Consider the following 15,588-nt stretch of genomic DNA (forward strand, 5'->3'; position numbering starts at 1 on the left):
CAGAAATACTATTGTCTTTATAACATGGAATTTTTAAACAATGAAAATTACATGCTCAGAGGTCTTAACCTGCAAGTTAGACCTGGTCCAAAAGAAATTTAGCTCTGTATACATTTGTATATTTATAGTTGCATTTTAATATATACAGAGCTAAATATATATGTGTGTGAAAATATGTGTATACAAGGGGGAAGCCAAAGAACTCAGAATTTATTTATTTAAAAAATAGTGTATTTATTCTTACATGTTTAAACTTCAGTCACCTTCAAAGTACTCCCCAATTGATGCAATATGCCTATTGAGATGTTTTTTCTACCACTCAAAACAGTTTTTGAACTTGTCAATTTTGATGCTTTTTAGTGTTTCTGCCTTTTTTTATTTCACCTCTTCCACATCAGCAAAACTTTTCCCTTGGAGAACTTTTTTATCTTGGGAAACAAAAAAAAAAAAAAAGTTACTTGGGGCAAGATTGAGTGAATAAGGAAGGTGAGGCACAGGGATCATGCCGTTTTTGGTCAAAAACTGCTGAACACTCAGCACAGTGTAGGCGGGTGTGCTTCTAAATCACCCATCATGAAATGGGCAAACTCATTGAAAGAGCCTTCAAAAAAAAAAATACACCAAAGCCAAATGCAGACTCTCACAACAATGCCAGCTGGTGCACTGACACAGGTGGGTCCTAGAACACTCACCTAGTGGAAGAAGCCTGCATTACAAGGGGCCCATCCTGCAGAAGATAATTCCAATTTTCGGGGTTCTCTCTTTCTCTCTCTCTCTCTCTGAATATATATATATATTTATTTATTTATTTATTTATTTGTTTGTTTATTTATTTATTTATTTATTTATTCCACCCCCTAACCTCTACCACCAAACCTAACAATCATTCAAAGTGATGCTTCTGATTGTTCAGATACTGGTGATCTCTACCATTACCTAACCTCTCTGGGCCTAGTTCTTTTATGAATCATCCTGCAATTTTGGTTCCAGTAGAGAGGCTGATGGACTTCAGTAATCTTTTTGTGAGGCTTGATTAACTCAGTTGGCTTTGCGGTTAGAAATTATCTTTACTTGCCATTTGCCATTAGATTGAAACTAATAATTGTCCAAGTCCCAAGAGCTGGGACTGGTTTTCCAGGATCTCATTTTATGGTGTGTTAGAATACAGTACCCAAACTGGAATGTGTAAAACCCATGACTAGAAGGATTCTCCTACTTCTTTTCTTTCCTCTGATAGTAATCAGCTCTGAAGAAATTACCCCTAGTGTGGCCAGTGAGTAGGGAATTCTTGAGTTAATTTTATGTTTCTCTTATTTCTTTTACTGAGGGAATATTTATTTCCTCATTTTAGAGATGGAGATAATAGAATTTTACATACTTTTCAAGTGCAATAACTGGCTTTATTAAATATTATGTCTTGAACATGGTTTGAAGAAGTGGAAATAAAGTATTACTGAACCCCATACTGTGCCTGAATCCAGCCTTCTCTCTAAGAGGGATGAGAAAACCGGGAGCTGGAGTGAGGAGCTGATTCTCACCAAGCATGTCCTTGTTTTGGGTTTGGCTCATCTGGTCCACAGAGAATATCAGATGGGAAAACCAGATGTATTTAAGCTTAGTAAACTTAGTGGTGATGTGATTTTGAAAAGGTCTTTAAAAATGTTTGAAATTAAATATTTTTTTCTTTGCCAAAATCTAAATAATTCCTTCCTTTTATCACCAAAGTTAAATTTGTACTCTCTGATTATACACACCTTTATGTAATTTAACAAGGACCCTTGCAACCTCATCATGGTGCTACAATCATGCAATTTCATGCTTTCCTTATATGTACCACATGTAACAAATTACACCATTTGGCATAATCACGGCATTTTCTGTCATTAAAGTAATTACATCTATACTGTAGTCAATAATTCCAAAAAATGTTTTATAGAACTCAATATACTTTTAATCCTGAACCCACACACCCATGCAAAAGTTAAAGCTTGGCCAGGTCCTAGGCTGAGTGAAGATAGATGACTTTTGATTTAATATCCTCCTTGTAGTCTCAGAAATTTTTTAGACTAAGAACTATATAATAAGAGGTAGTATGGCATGTGATTTAGGGGGCAGGCTCTGCCTGGGTTCAAATTTTGCCTCTAGCTCAGTGACATTCAACAAGCCACTTAAGCTCACAGTATCTCAAATTCTACATCTATAAAATCAGGAAAATAATAATGTCCCACTCATATGGTTGTTGTGAAAGTTTATGAGTTAATCCATATAAGGTGCTTACATGTTGAGCTCTAAATTATAAACTACTAAAAAATAAAATAAAATATAAACTACTGTCATTCTGGAAAGCAGATCCTTTATGCACAAACTCAATAAATTAATCACTTTATGAAAGAATGTAGTTTGCTATAGTATTCATTTAAACAAATACATCAGGATATACCCACAGTATATGGATTTATACACTTTCTCCTCTGAGGAGGATTGATGACATCCTTAGTCAAGATAAGGAAATGTTAACCTGAACAAGATCCCTCCTCCTCCTGGTTCTGTATCACATCCTGACCTTCTTCCTCCTACTGATCCACGTCTTAAGTCAATCCACATTAAGATAGTCACTTCCCATTTAACAAGTAATACACTAATTATAGTGAGTTCTCATTTTCTCCATCTGGGAGGAATTCAAGTTCATTCTTCATGTACAGAATCAAGCCAAATGCCTTCATCCCCCAGCCCTGCCCTAAAATAGTGAGCAGGTATGTTTAGACTACCCCAGCTTCTATAGAAAGCAAGGAGTTTCTAAATAGAGTATTTTGTGAGGTTTGGGGGAGGGCCTGCCTTATTCACAAGCCCTCTGCTCCCAGTGTACACCCTTGAATCTGAAGGTAGGCTTTAAAAAATGAACCACACCCTAAATGGGTTTTTCCAGTTTACTGTTGGATGCCCTGTTATAGATTGTCTGTCTATTCTGTCCACTGATATTTAGGTGGCTTCACTCTCATACAGTCATTCATTCACCAAGGCCAGCAAAGATAAAGGTTTCTCCCAGATACAGAAAACTTTATTTCCATTTTTCTTATTCTAGTGAGATGTTTATAAATGTCAGCCGAGATATAGACACCAGTGGGACTGGACAAGGCTTAATCAGAAACCTTGTTGAGAAGAAGCCTGTCTGGTAGCACAAGTCTATAGGTCATGGACAGAATCAAGTGAGGCCCATGACATGGACAGCAGGACAGGATCAGAATCTAGGGAGTTCATGAAGGTTGGTAGGAACAAATGAGCACAGAGAGTCCCAGCTGGAGAACAGAAGTCCAGAGACCAGGTTGCTAAGAAAGAAAGGAGAAGTCAACAGAGGGCACCCTTCACAAGATGCTGTCAGATTAGCACACAGCCACAGTGAGCAAGGGATGACCTCTGACCCCAGGGCAGTGTCTTGTTCTATGATCTTTTCTGTGGGAGCTGACAAATAATTCAATTTGGGGGTTGTGTTATAGGACTGTGAGTCTTCTGTTTCAGTAATTTCATGGTCACAGTGACTTTCTGCTCTACATCTTCTAAGAAACCCTGGTAGAATGACTTGAGGGTTGATTAATGTCATACTAAGATGTTGTGAAATTGCTTTACTAAGCATGAACTAGACTCTTGACTAGTACCTCCCATCCCTAGGCTAACAAAATTGTAGAATTTGTCAATCTGCCACAGAAACTTTCCCAAACGGTGCCCAAAGCATTATTTGTTCTGTAGTTTCAAGAATGTTTTTAGAAATGCTTATATTTCACCTGAAGCATGTTTGCTCCAGTGACTGTACGTGAATACATATACGAGCAAAATCTAGGTGGGCTATCAAATAACCAAATAACCCTGATTGAAAGATGGGAGAAAGAACTAGAGATGTGCTACATCTCTATAATGACAATTGGAATACTATAGCTACTCAGATCATGTCTCTAATTTATTCACTTTTTAGAATTATTATCTTATGTTTAGAAACAGAAGGGGGAAAGTCACAGCCAGAATGCATCCATGGGTTGCCTAAGGTCAACGTGAAAAAAAGAATATGCCTTTAGCCACCAATATGGATCTTCCCACCATAGCAAAGACACCCAGAATGGATGACCAAAAGAACCCAGAATGGCTTCCTAGATGAATTTTGCTATCAAATGAATTATGAAGTATATACTTAAAGATGTTTACTAAATGGGAGCAAAAGGCAGAAAATCAGCTAAAACTCTAAACAAACTTACCAATTATTCCTCTCAATGTACTCTTATGTAAAAAAGCATTCTGTCATATATGGTTCTGACCCAGGGTCTGCCACTGACAGATTCTAGACCTCTTTGCACTTCTAGAAATTATGTTTAATATTAGGGAATTGAACTCGACTAAGGATTTTCCATCTTTGTTAGCTATAGAAACTTTGTTCAAATGAAATCTTTGTAGGCAGCACATATAGAAAACAAATGAAAGTGAAGCCGCTTGTCTTAGTCCTTTCATACCATTACAACCAAATGCCATAGACTAAGTGGTTTATATAGAGCAGGAATTTGTTTCTCACAGTTCTGGGGACTGGGAATTCCAAGGTCAAGTCACCGCAGATTCAATGTCTGGTGAGAGCCCACTTAATAGGTGGCTGTGTTTTCTTTGTAACTTGACCTGGCAGAAGGGACTAGTGAGGTCTCTGGGGTTTCCTTTGTAAGGACACTAATCCCATTCATAAGGGCTCCACCCTCATGGTCTAATCACCTCCCAAAGACTCCACTTCCTAGTACCTTGGGTGTTAGGATTTCAAATTATAAATTTTGGGAGACACAAACATTTAGACAATAGCACCCATCTTACTGAGAAGAGTGTCAATAACCCATTGCTTTCCTATTTTGCTGGCTCACCTGACCCCTGCCAAAGTCCAAGGTAGGTGACAGGTCCCAGAGACCTTTGTGTCACACAGTGACCTGTACAGTATGTGGTCTCTCACAACCTCTCCAGCTTTAAAATACATATCATTACTGAGAGGTGAGAGCTGGCATCAAAGCTCTAACCTAAATATAGCCCACATGAAAACAAAGCAGGACCATACAGTAGGGGACAGAAAGCTATCATCCTGTCAAGCTCAAAATAGTGTGCATCAAAACTGGTTTTAGAAAAAAGAATAATTAACCATATTGTTTTGATTATTTCATTCATTCACTAACCATTGTCTGAGCTCTTACTGTGTGTTGGTCATACAACAATGAGGAGATCTGCATCCGCTGCAGCCTCATTCCCAACATGACCTATTGGAGGAGACTTGTAATTATAACTAGGTGTGATGAGCGGTGAGAGGGTAGGAGAGGGTGCTGTAGGAGCACCCAGGAGGGACATGTAACCAAATCAGGAATGGTCAGCAAACACCTTCTATAAGAGGAGATGCAGCATCTGAATCTAATAGCCAGGTAAAATGAAGGTGGGATATGGAAGAGCAGAAAATGGGTTAACTTTGCAGGTAGAAAGAGAAGTTAAGAAAGTATGCAAAGGTTCAGAGACAGGAGAGCACCTGATGGATGCTAGGGAAAGAGAGGAGAGGCCATCAGCAGATACAAGAAAGGCAGCAGAATGTGGGCCATGGGAGCCACTAATGTCCCCCTAGGGAGTTTGGCCTTTCTCCTGAGGCCCATGCTGCCCAATGCAGAATTTTAGGCAAGAGAGTAACCTAACCTAATTTTTACACAAAGCAGGTTTATTCAAAAGCAGAAAAGTAGAACGCAAGTTTGAATGAGGAATCAGTTGATCAGTGAATGAAGGTGAAGTTGGTGGTGCCAATAGGCGATCTCAGAGAACCTGGCTTTTTCCCTGATAAAAGAATGTTAGTCCCTGCTTTATCTACTTCACAAAGCTATGGTGAGGATCAGAGAAGAAAATACATGTGAAAGGACATGGTAAACTGGCAAGTGTCCCATAAACCTTTAATAAATTACGATGGTAGCAACAGCAGCAACCGTATTTTGGAGAAGAAAACACCATATCAGCAGTAAATGAGGTTTCATAGAAGACTTTAAGCAAGCCACAAATCCCAGATGGTTGTATTATTACTAATAAACTGTAAGGAAAGTGATTGAATGTTCAAGTTCAGGAGATTGTTAAGATACGCATAGTGTCAAATGAACATGTGCAGGCTGCTTTATCTTCTGTTTCAGTAAAAACAATGTCATGTATTGGGACCATATTAGAAAAGAAATTATTCCATATATTTTTAAACACTTATATATAAATTATTGTGAGATACACGTTACCTTTATTTTATAGGAAAAAAGAAAAAACAGACTCAGAGAGATTAAGTGATTTGCTACAAATTACCAGCCTAGAGGTGACAAGGTTATATAATTTTGCATTCAAAATTCAGGCACTATTTGTATTTATAACAGTCTGTGGTACTTTATTACATAGACATAGAGTCCTTTCTCTCAAGGCATTTACACCAAAGTTTTTAAACGTTTTGTGGAAGAAAAGTCCACAGGGCAAGGAAGTCTAACTTAAAGGTGAGGACTGTGCTCTGTGACAAAAGAAACAGCAAGAAAGAATATGTCAGTCATTCTCTCTATTCTTTTTCACTTTGCAGATCATGGACCGATGGGAGAATCAAGGCAGTCCTCAGACGAGTGTATCTGCTCCAGCCGTACAGCAGAACCTGCCCTTCCCACCCGCCCTTCACAGGAGTTCCTTTCCTGACTCAACAGAGGCCTTTGACCCAAGGAAGCCTGACCCATATGAGCTCTACGAGAAATCTAGAGCCATTTATGAAAGTAGGCGTAAGTGAAAGCCACATAAAACAAGAATATATTAATAGTAGCTGAAGCCCTGCCAGGAGTTATACTGAGGCTGAAATGATCTGGTGTGGTTTTATGACCTGAGATTCAAAAACTGTCTCAAAAGTAAAGCCAGCTGATCTAAACATTTCTTTTAAAAAAATATTTTTTAAAGGCTGCTGACTCTAAATAAGGCTCATAGCCTTTGGTTAAATTGTATTTCCTACTTTCCCCCATAGCCCCTGAGGAAAATCAGGAGTGTATTTGGAATGGGGAAGGTGGCAAAAAAAAAAGGTTGCTAGTTTTCTTGTTACCAAGTAATAAGAAATGTTTGGGATTTTCATATTTAATCTGATCTTGAGTCTGAAGTTTAGATTTTTTTTTTTTTTTCAGAGCTTTTAATGCAGGCACTGCAGAACTTAGGACTGTGAGTAAATGTCGGACAAGTCCTTCCATCTCACAGCCATGAAAGTAATGGTTCCAAAAGCAGCCCAGAGCCAGGTGCCAATCATTTGTACCAGAAGCTTCTCATTTAATGCATTGGAGCCCGTTTTAAAGTTCAGTCATAAAACAAAATTTGTGTGCGCTTATTACCCTATTTGAAGGTCCTCTAAAATTATTTCGTTGCACTTTATAAATATTAGAAAACAAAAGTTTTTAATATTGCATATACATTCATTGTGCCTCTTTTCAGCATCTAACAGGTCATCTCTGCCAAATGTTAGAGGACAGGAATCTGAATGACATGAATGTATAATGTCTGAGGGAAATACACAGTATAATGTGAACCTGAGTAAATGGATGGAGAAACCCAGCCTAGTGAGGAGGGTTTGGTCCCTAGTGCTCCTATTCACAGGCTGCCGATTTCCTTTGATTCCGTCTTCCGCCAGGATCTTCTTTCCAACTTTATCACTGAAGCATGAATAGCAAGTTTTACATTGTGTGTGATCTCAGAGGGTCTCAAATCTGCTTACTCTTTGATGAGCACAGGGGCCGAGAATTATGCACCCAGCTGGTAAGGGGGAAAGTAGATATAATACCTTTTCCCCATCGTCTTCAACTCTTTGTAAAAGTAATTTTGGTTGATAAAATACTTACGACCACAGGCAATTGAGAAATTATTTTCATCAAAATGAACCTCCCTCTCCCCTCTTCTTCTTAAATAATCAGCTATGGATTTCAATTTTCCTCTTTTGGATAAACAACTGAAATGTCTTAAAGGATTGTATAGTTACAATAACTGCTGTGATAGAGTAAGACTACAGTAGTCACTTTTAGATATATATAATATAAGGTATATAGTCAGGGTATTAATGCTAAACCGAAAAAAAATTGAAAAGATTTCAGCACAGTTATTGATACCTTTTATACTTTAATAACCAAGTATTCATTGAATACCTTACTCTTAGCACTGCGGGGCGATATCAGAAATGAGTACTATGCCCTGCTCTCACAAATTTAACTGAGGAAATAAGAATGGGTGTAAAGAAATGGAGGTCAAGACACAGCAGAAATTCTAACGTGAAAGGTGGGAACACATTGCAGGATTAAAATATCATCCTCACACCCTTGGCTTGTTTAGCTTTTTATCACATCTAAGGAGCATCCAGAGATGCTTCCTCCTGTTTTTGTCCCTTCATTAGTCATCTGCTCCCATCCTTCTGCAGCTTCCTAACCAATGCAAGGCTTTGTTATTCAGGACAAAGGCAAGGTTGCTATTTATTCTGTCTTCTTTTTATGGGGCCCTGATGCTGTTGTGCCTTCAGTTTCCGAGCAGGAATTGTGCATGACCTTCTTTTCAACCCATAAAGAATTCAGTTCTCTTTATCCAGCCACTGAGTGCTGTTTCTGTTCATTGCCTTTCCGCTCCTCACCTGTAACAAACCAAGCAAACCAATCCACCTTAACCTGCCCTAACTTTCGTTTCCAGTCTTCCTCTGGGAGCGCTTTATCCCTCCTGGCTCTGCAGCCACCTTAACAATAAACATCCTTGATTCCCCACATTGTCTCTTCTGCCCCCATCAGCGCCTCTCATATGTCACTGCTGCTGCCACTGTAATCATGCCCACCCTTCCAGTTTTCATCAGCTCTCTCCATTTGTAAGGTCACAGCAATGTTTTCAGGGTCACAATTCTTAGGAAGCCAAAAGAAGGTGAGCTCATTTTCTTTCCCATCCTTTTCTATCATGTTATTTCATAACACTAAATGGAGCGTGAATGAAACACAGAAATCATATCAAGGTAAAAAAGCTTTACCCTGAAGATTAAGAAAACCAAAAAAGCATGGTGCCACTTTCTCCAATGTCTGGGTAGCTGATCTGTTCACTCTGCATGTGTCTTAAAGACAAACTAGCCCTTTGGCCTCCATACATTTCCAGTTTCCAAGTATAAAAAAAAGTCTCATTCTCTCATGTAAATTTGTAACAGAATACACTCCACCAAATTTTTTTTAAATAATTTTATTTATTATTTTGAGAGAGAGAGGCAAGGAGGGAGAAAGAGAGGGAGAGAAATATCGATGCCTCTCGCATGCCCCCAACTGGGAACCTGGCCCACAAATCAAACCGGCAACCCTTTGGTTCACAGGCCAGTGCTCAATCCACGGAGCCATACCAGCCAGGGTCCCAAATTTTTTTTAATGAATGGGAGGAAAACTCAGTCAATTTCTCACCATCCTCAAATAGATTTTTTTAAAATGATTGTGAAATGTATGCATGCAACAAAAGGCCCATATTCAAATTTTGATTGTGAACCGCTCTTCTTATTATTCCTTTGAATCACATGCATAATATTTAGGTTTGGATGTATTTATTCTTGTGTCCCTGAATTTTTTTTTCTGAGAGAAGAATCAGTGGGACTTGGGGAGAGAATGGGAGGGAATCCTAACCAACGCTGTCTAAACCAAGTCCTTTGATATATTCCTTGGTTTATAGTGATCTCATGGTATCCTCCTTTGTGACTGAATCTAAAGAGATTTTTTGTATTCACATCCAAAACTGAGTTGCAGTAACCGAATAAAAGGATGTTCCTCTACCCACAGCATCTGCTGTAACAGAGCTAAAGAATGTTTTTTATATCATGGCTGTCAAGGCATGTTTGGATTCAAGTCACCTGTCCCCTGCAAATGACAGAAATTTATCAAATGATGTAAATGCTGCTGTGCCTCATTTGGCTCATAATTAGATTATGCTGACATTTAATGTGCAGACACAGGACATCTTAATAAAGATATATTCTTTTTATTTCTTTCTTTTTTTATTATTCTATTACAGTTGTGCCAATTTTTTCCCGTTGCTCTCCACTGCCCCACCTGCCCTCCCACAGTCAGACAACCATAGGATACTGGTATCTCATGAAACAGAAGATGACAGGTCCATGCTTATAGAGGAAAGCTAGAAACATGTCCCATCTTCATGAGATATTCTTATGATGAGGTGGGACTGAAGAAAGAGGAGGGAGTCTCTTCCATCCAGCAGGGAAGGCCATGCCTTCAGAGAGCCAGGCAGAGTGCCCAGAGGTAGGGCCTCCAGGCTCCACATCAATCAACAAGAACATATGAGACACTCAGTAAGTGTCTAGAACTCTGCTGGGCACACCACAAGAGAAAAATCATGAGAACGAATCTGCTCAGACAAAGCTCACAGTGGAATTGGAGAGACAAAGAAAAACATAGGAAAATAATTTCTGAACGAGACTGCATTACACAACACAGCAAATAAGATCAGTATTTTAACATGAGAAATTGTGCAGCACTTTCCAGACAATTAGACCAATAATTTCTCATTCCATGTGCAAAATTTGAATTTAATCCAGAAACTGTCTTATGTTAAATATCTTTTAATTATCAAAAACTGAATTAGTCTTTATAGGAGAACTTTGTGCAAAAAGATTTCCTACCAACTTAAATTCATATAAGCTTAAAGCTCACATACATAAAAGAGTCATGCCCTCCAAAAAATCCCAAAAGAAGCTTTGTCTAATGGGGCTTGGGGGAATTTTTTTGTTAATTATTTAAGCATTGACCCTCTGTCATTATCTGCAATTCCCAGAAAAATAAAAAATCTCACACCTTTCTCTACTCAAGACTTTTACAAAAGTGTTACTTTTCTCTGGATTTAGCCTCTGTTGATAATTGATTTCTTGCTGTCCCCAATATTTGCATTTTTTTAAATTGAAAGCAAAGGAAATACTCCCCTCTGAGTTATGGGATAAGCCATGCTGTTTTTTTCTTCTACCTCTTCTGTCCTTTCCCCATGCATCTAGTGAAAAAAGGGCTTTAATTTTCTCTGCTAAAACAAGAAGAAGGGCTTAACTTTTCTCTGCTTGTATGCTAACATTCCAAATATTGGACTATGTACAGCATTTCTAACCTTGAAAAACAGCTTATTTCTAAAGTCCCTCACTGCTTTTCCTCTGGGACCTCCTCCTGCCATTCTGTCTCTCTATGTGTTTGCATCATCACTTCAACCATGTGTTTCTGGTATGGTAAATATTTTATAATGCCTACTTTCCCATGAGACTACCTATACACACCAGTTTGCCTAAAACAGTTCTGTCCCATGTTGTCCTGGCATAATTACTAATAGCTCACCTTTCACTCTCCAGGTTGCCTCATTTGAATGATAAATTATATGGCTTTCCTTTACTATATAATCTATTAAAGCAATAAACATCATTACTCTCCAAAAAATTTAAATGTAGAAACCATGAATAAAATTTTCAATGCCCACTCAGATAGTTTCTTTCAAGTTACTTTATTTGATGGTCTGAATTTTTGCCCATACATGTTTTTTTTTTCTAATTTGAAGTAAAAGATTTATGGGATAGCTTGTCTTAGTAGCCAAATTCCCAGTCAACTCCTGCCATACCCCCCCAAAATTATACATACGTGGAAATCTAGAGTATGGCAAACTATGTAAAAAAAAATAGGGAGCAAGACTTCATGCATTCAAGTACTAGGTCATGAACTTTTCATCCTTATCACAGAGAGTAAGTCAGATTTAACAGCACAGTAATCACAGGACCAAAAGAGAGTTAATTTCATCTGTTTTCCCACCTTGAGGAAAGATTGTGCTCACAGGGCTACAGATAGATGACTATCATGGCTCCTCTCTTCACTGCCAAACAAGGCAATGCAAAGTGCTTCCCACAGAAAATGAGTATGGCTCACTCTGGAACCTTACAAAATAAAGTTTGATCATGCTTATGAAGTTGATTTAGGAATGAAAACCTTGTCCTGTTGCTTCAGTTTCCCTTAAGCCAGATTTATTCTAAAGGTTTGTCTTATGCTCAGCTCATGTGGCCATTTTGGGGTATACTCCTCACCACAGCCTCAGAAACTGGAGCAGCCAAGCAGGTGGAAACAGCAAGAGGCAAAGAATAGTCCCTGTTCCCTGAAATGCGCCCCCTCACAGTTCTGTACCTTAGCATGAACCCAAGCTGAATTATGACTGAAGTTGTTCAAATTTTTTTCTCTTCACACCAAACCTTAGCTCTTATAAATAAACAATTTACGAGGTACAACATGCCCCTACTACTTTGTAGTAAGACATCTTTCAGATGTAAGATCATAAAAATGTCAGGGATACATATGGTGTTATGTGCCTTATAGTATAACCTCTTTGAAATAGAAACTTCTCTAGAATTTCTTCAAAAAAAGCTCACAGAATCAGTTTTTCTTTCTATAAATTAGGAAGCATTATCCCATAATAGGCAGTGAGTATGACACCAAAGGTAGCAATCTAAAGTAACCACAGGCCATTAAAGAGCATAATGGAGCAGCAAAATGTTTTTTAGTGTTATACTTGACATGACATTATAATTTGTAGCCGATCAAAAATGGACAATTGTATTTTTCACATCTATGGTTTTTATTCTGCTCTTTTGTTGTTCATTGTGGAGCTCTTTCATTGTTCACTATTGTAATGCACATGTAATTCATGGGTAATCACAAATGCGTGGTTGTATTTCTAACCTATCGGTTTTTCTCCTGCTTTCCTTGCTATTACTGAGCAAGGGTTGCAGTTTGTACTGTTTCCCACACTAACAACGGAACCATTTAGAAAGATGGGCAATATAAAAATACTATCCACCACTTCACAGCATTAGAACCACTAAATACAAACTGATGGTGGAAGCCACACGATGCAAGGCAGGGGCACAAGATGTGCAGTGCTCAGCAGCAGAGCTCTGAACCTGTGCAAGAACTTCTGCTTGAGCCTACCTGTCTCCAGTCCCCTTTGCCTTTGTGATTGAACACCCAATATGCTCAAACTGGACATATCAATAGCTTTAAGAAAAATTTTGATAAATTCATAGATGCCATAGCTGCAGTCAACTATTAAGTGACCATGGAAGGCCGCCTGGACTTCCCAGAGAATATCCTCAGGTCTGAACACTGCTAGATCAAGCTCTGGATTCATTTACTCGGACATTGCTGGTGTCTAATGGCCTTAAAGTACCACTCACACATATTCTCTAGAGTGCAATTGAAATATTAAAATAAGATGACATGTAAATTCTAAGCCACTTTTACCAGTGACTTTAGCATGAGAATCATAAAAAACTAGAAAAAATTAATGACATTATCATTTAAAATGACCTCAACTGTACTATGAAGGTTAATTTCCTATACCTTTTTTCCAATGGGAAAGTCATCATTGCTGGCCTTAATATAATTTATATCATGGTTTTATCAGTGAAGAAATTTGCCTTTCAGCTGGAGTTTCTAATATATCACATTATGTGTCACTTTGCAGTTATAATATATTGATAAAGAAAATCAGTAAATCCAGTTAAGCTGATTTTGCCATTTTTAATATGTAAATTTTATTTGGAAATCTAATTTCAAAAATAATATTTTCAGGTAGCTTTGTAAATAACTATGGTAAAATTTATATTTCTAACAAGTTCCTTTAATAGAGAAAGTTACCATGATATGAGCTAAGTAATAAATAGTGAAATAAAATTTAGGCTGGGGACACATTTTTCACATGTATTTTAGAAGATAGATCCAATCCAACAGCTTATAAATTTATTTCATTCAGCAGTTTAAAACTTAATGCTCCTAGAATCAGATAGAGGATAATGGGGGGAGGGGGTAATGTGAGAAGTAAACTCTAAAATCAGTCCTTGATTGAATGTTATTTAGTATGTCAAAGCATTTTCTTGGTGGCACAAGTTGACAATGTAACCCAAACTACTTTCATGAATAAATATGAGACCATCAGGGCTGCAGTAAACTAAGTGTAATTGCTGAATGACAAGAAGGTCCTAGTGATATTATGATCATATGAAATGTCAGTTTTACACCTAACGGACGTGTTTAATGGCAGCAGTTTCTCCTCCTAATACAACTCTCTTTTCATGAAAGCATATTTCTCAATTCATAATCCTAAGCAGTCACACTAAACATGAGACTTTTTAAAACAAAAAAATAACAATTCTGCTGGAAAGCTAATTTGCCTTTACTGTGAAAACACAGATTGCCTGGGAGGGATGATCATCCTGCCTGTGACGAGTGAGGCTAGCTGTGCAGGCACAGCAGGGAACACGTGTTAAACATGGAAAGCCTGCAGTCCCATGCCTCATCATCGCCCTCAGGAAGCTTCTATTTTCATTTTCATTGTTGAATAGGGTAGAGTCTATCTGAAATAAACAAAACTCAGTAAGAAAGTAATCAGAATTTGGCCTTTAATTTTTTTGATTTAATGATAAAATATTAGTTCTTTATATATATAGTACTTTCTAATATTTTTTTAATGTTTTTTATTCATTATATTGTTACAACAGTTCCAATTTTCTCCCCCTTGTTCCCCTCCACCCAGCACCCCCCTCCCCCAGCAATCCCCCCCAAGTCCATACCCCTGGTTCGTAAAAGTACTTTCTAATATTTTATAGTCATGTTCATGATTTTTTATGTTGTATGTAGCATAGATTACATCATAATTCTCATAAAAGTTCTCTATTGCTAAAATAAACCAATTTAACTCAACTACTTTTACATAACTTCAACTATCCAGAGTAAGTATCAAAATATTTGGACCAGTGTACATAAATTAACACAATTTTTAATTAAATTTTCTATTTTTTGTTATATTTGATGACACTATCATAACATGATTTTTTTAAAACCTGTACTCATTGTGCATATATTTTGTTCTGGATTGACTTTACTTTCAAATAAAGAGTCTTATAATAAGAATCGAATATTAGTATTTGGAAATAGTGATCATTTTTCCATTCTGATCTAAAGAAATTTATATTTTACTATTTTATGTGCATGTGAAATATATTTATAAACGTTATATACATAAAACAGTAAATTTATTCATAGATTTTACACTTCCATAGATTTTAGAAAAATATAATTATTAAACAGGAGCACAAATTGGGGTGAGTTATAATAGCAACAAAAAGAAAGTAAAGATGAATTTTAAAATGCCATAATTAAATCTTAATTTTAATTCCCCATTTTCCCATCCAGAACAAGTGCCACCCAGGACCAGCTTTCGAATGGATTCCTCTGGCAAGTATTCATCAGTTCTCATGGTCCTATGAAAGATGTCTTCCATTTTGTGTAGCAAATCATTTTTCTGAGTAGTGTCAGTTTATTAGTATATAATTTTCATTCACCCACACAAGCATGCATTTAAGATAGAAAGCAAATCTAGTTAAGGTGGGCTAGAATGGCTGCTAAGGAAAAAACAAAAGACAAAAGAAAAGTTATATTTTTTTATTTCTTCCATAAAATGCTTTAGTAAAAGACTCGAGTAAAAACCAGGTGATGATGAAGGCCACCAGACTGACTA

At 37.4% G+C, this 15,588-nt stretch overlaps 1 protein-coding gene across 1 annotated transcript in view; it reads left to right on the top strand.

The window, feature by feature from the left end:
* MAGI2 (membrane associated guanylate kinase, WW and PDZ domain containing 2) overlaps window positions 1–15,588 on the top strand; it is a 1,613,703-nt gene that overhangs the window by 1,424,051 nt on the left and 174,064 nt on the right. The window contains exons 12-13 of the mRNA XM_090287299.1: window positions 6,593–6,782; window positions 15,264–15,305. Of these exons, the coding sequence (XP_090143425.1) occupies window positions 6,593–6,782; window positions 15,264–15,305 (232 nt within the window). The remainder of the gene's footprint in view (window positions 1–6,592; window positions 6,783–15,263; window positions 15,306–15,588) is intronic.

The sequence above is a fragment of the Furipterus horrens genome, unplaced genomic scaffold, assembly GCF_987537825.1.
Source record: "Furipterus horrens unplaced genomic scaffold, mFurHor1.1.pri manual_scaffold_9, whole genome shotgun sequence".
Lineage (NCBI taxonomy): Eukaryota > Metazoa > Chordata > Mammalia > Chiroptera > Furipteridae > Furipterus > Furipterus horrens.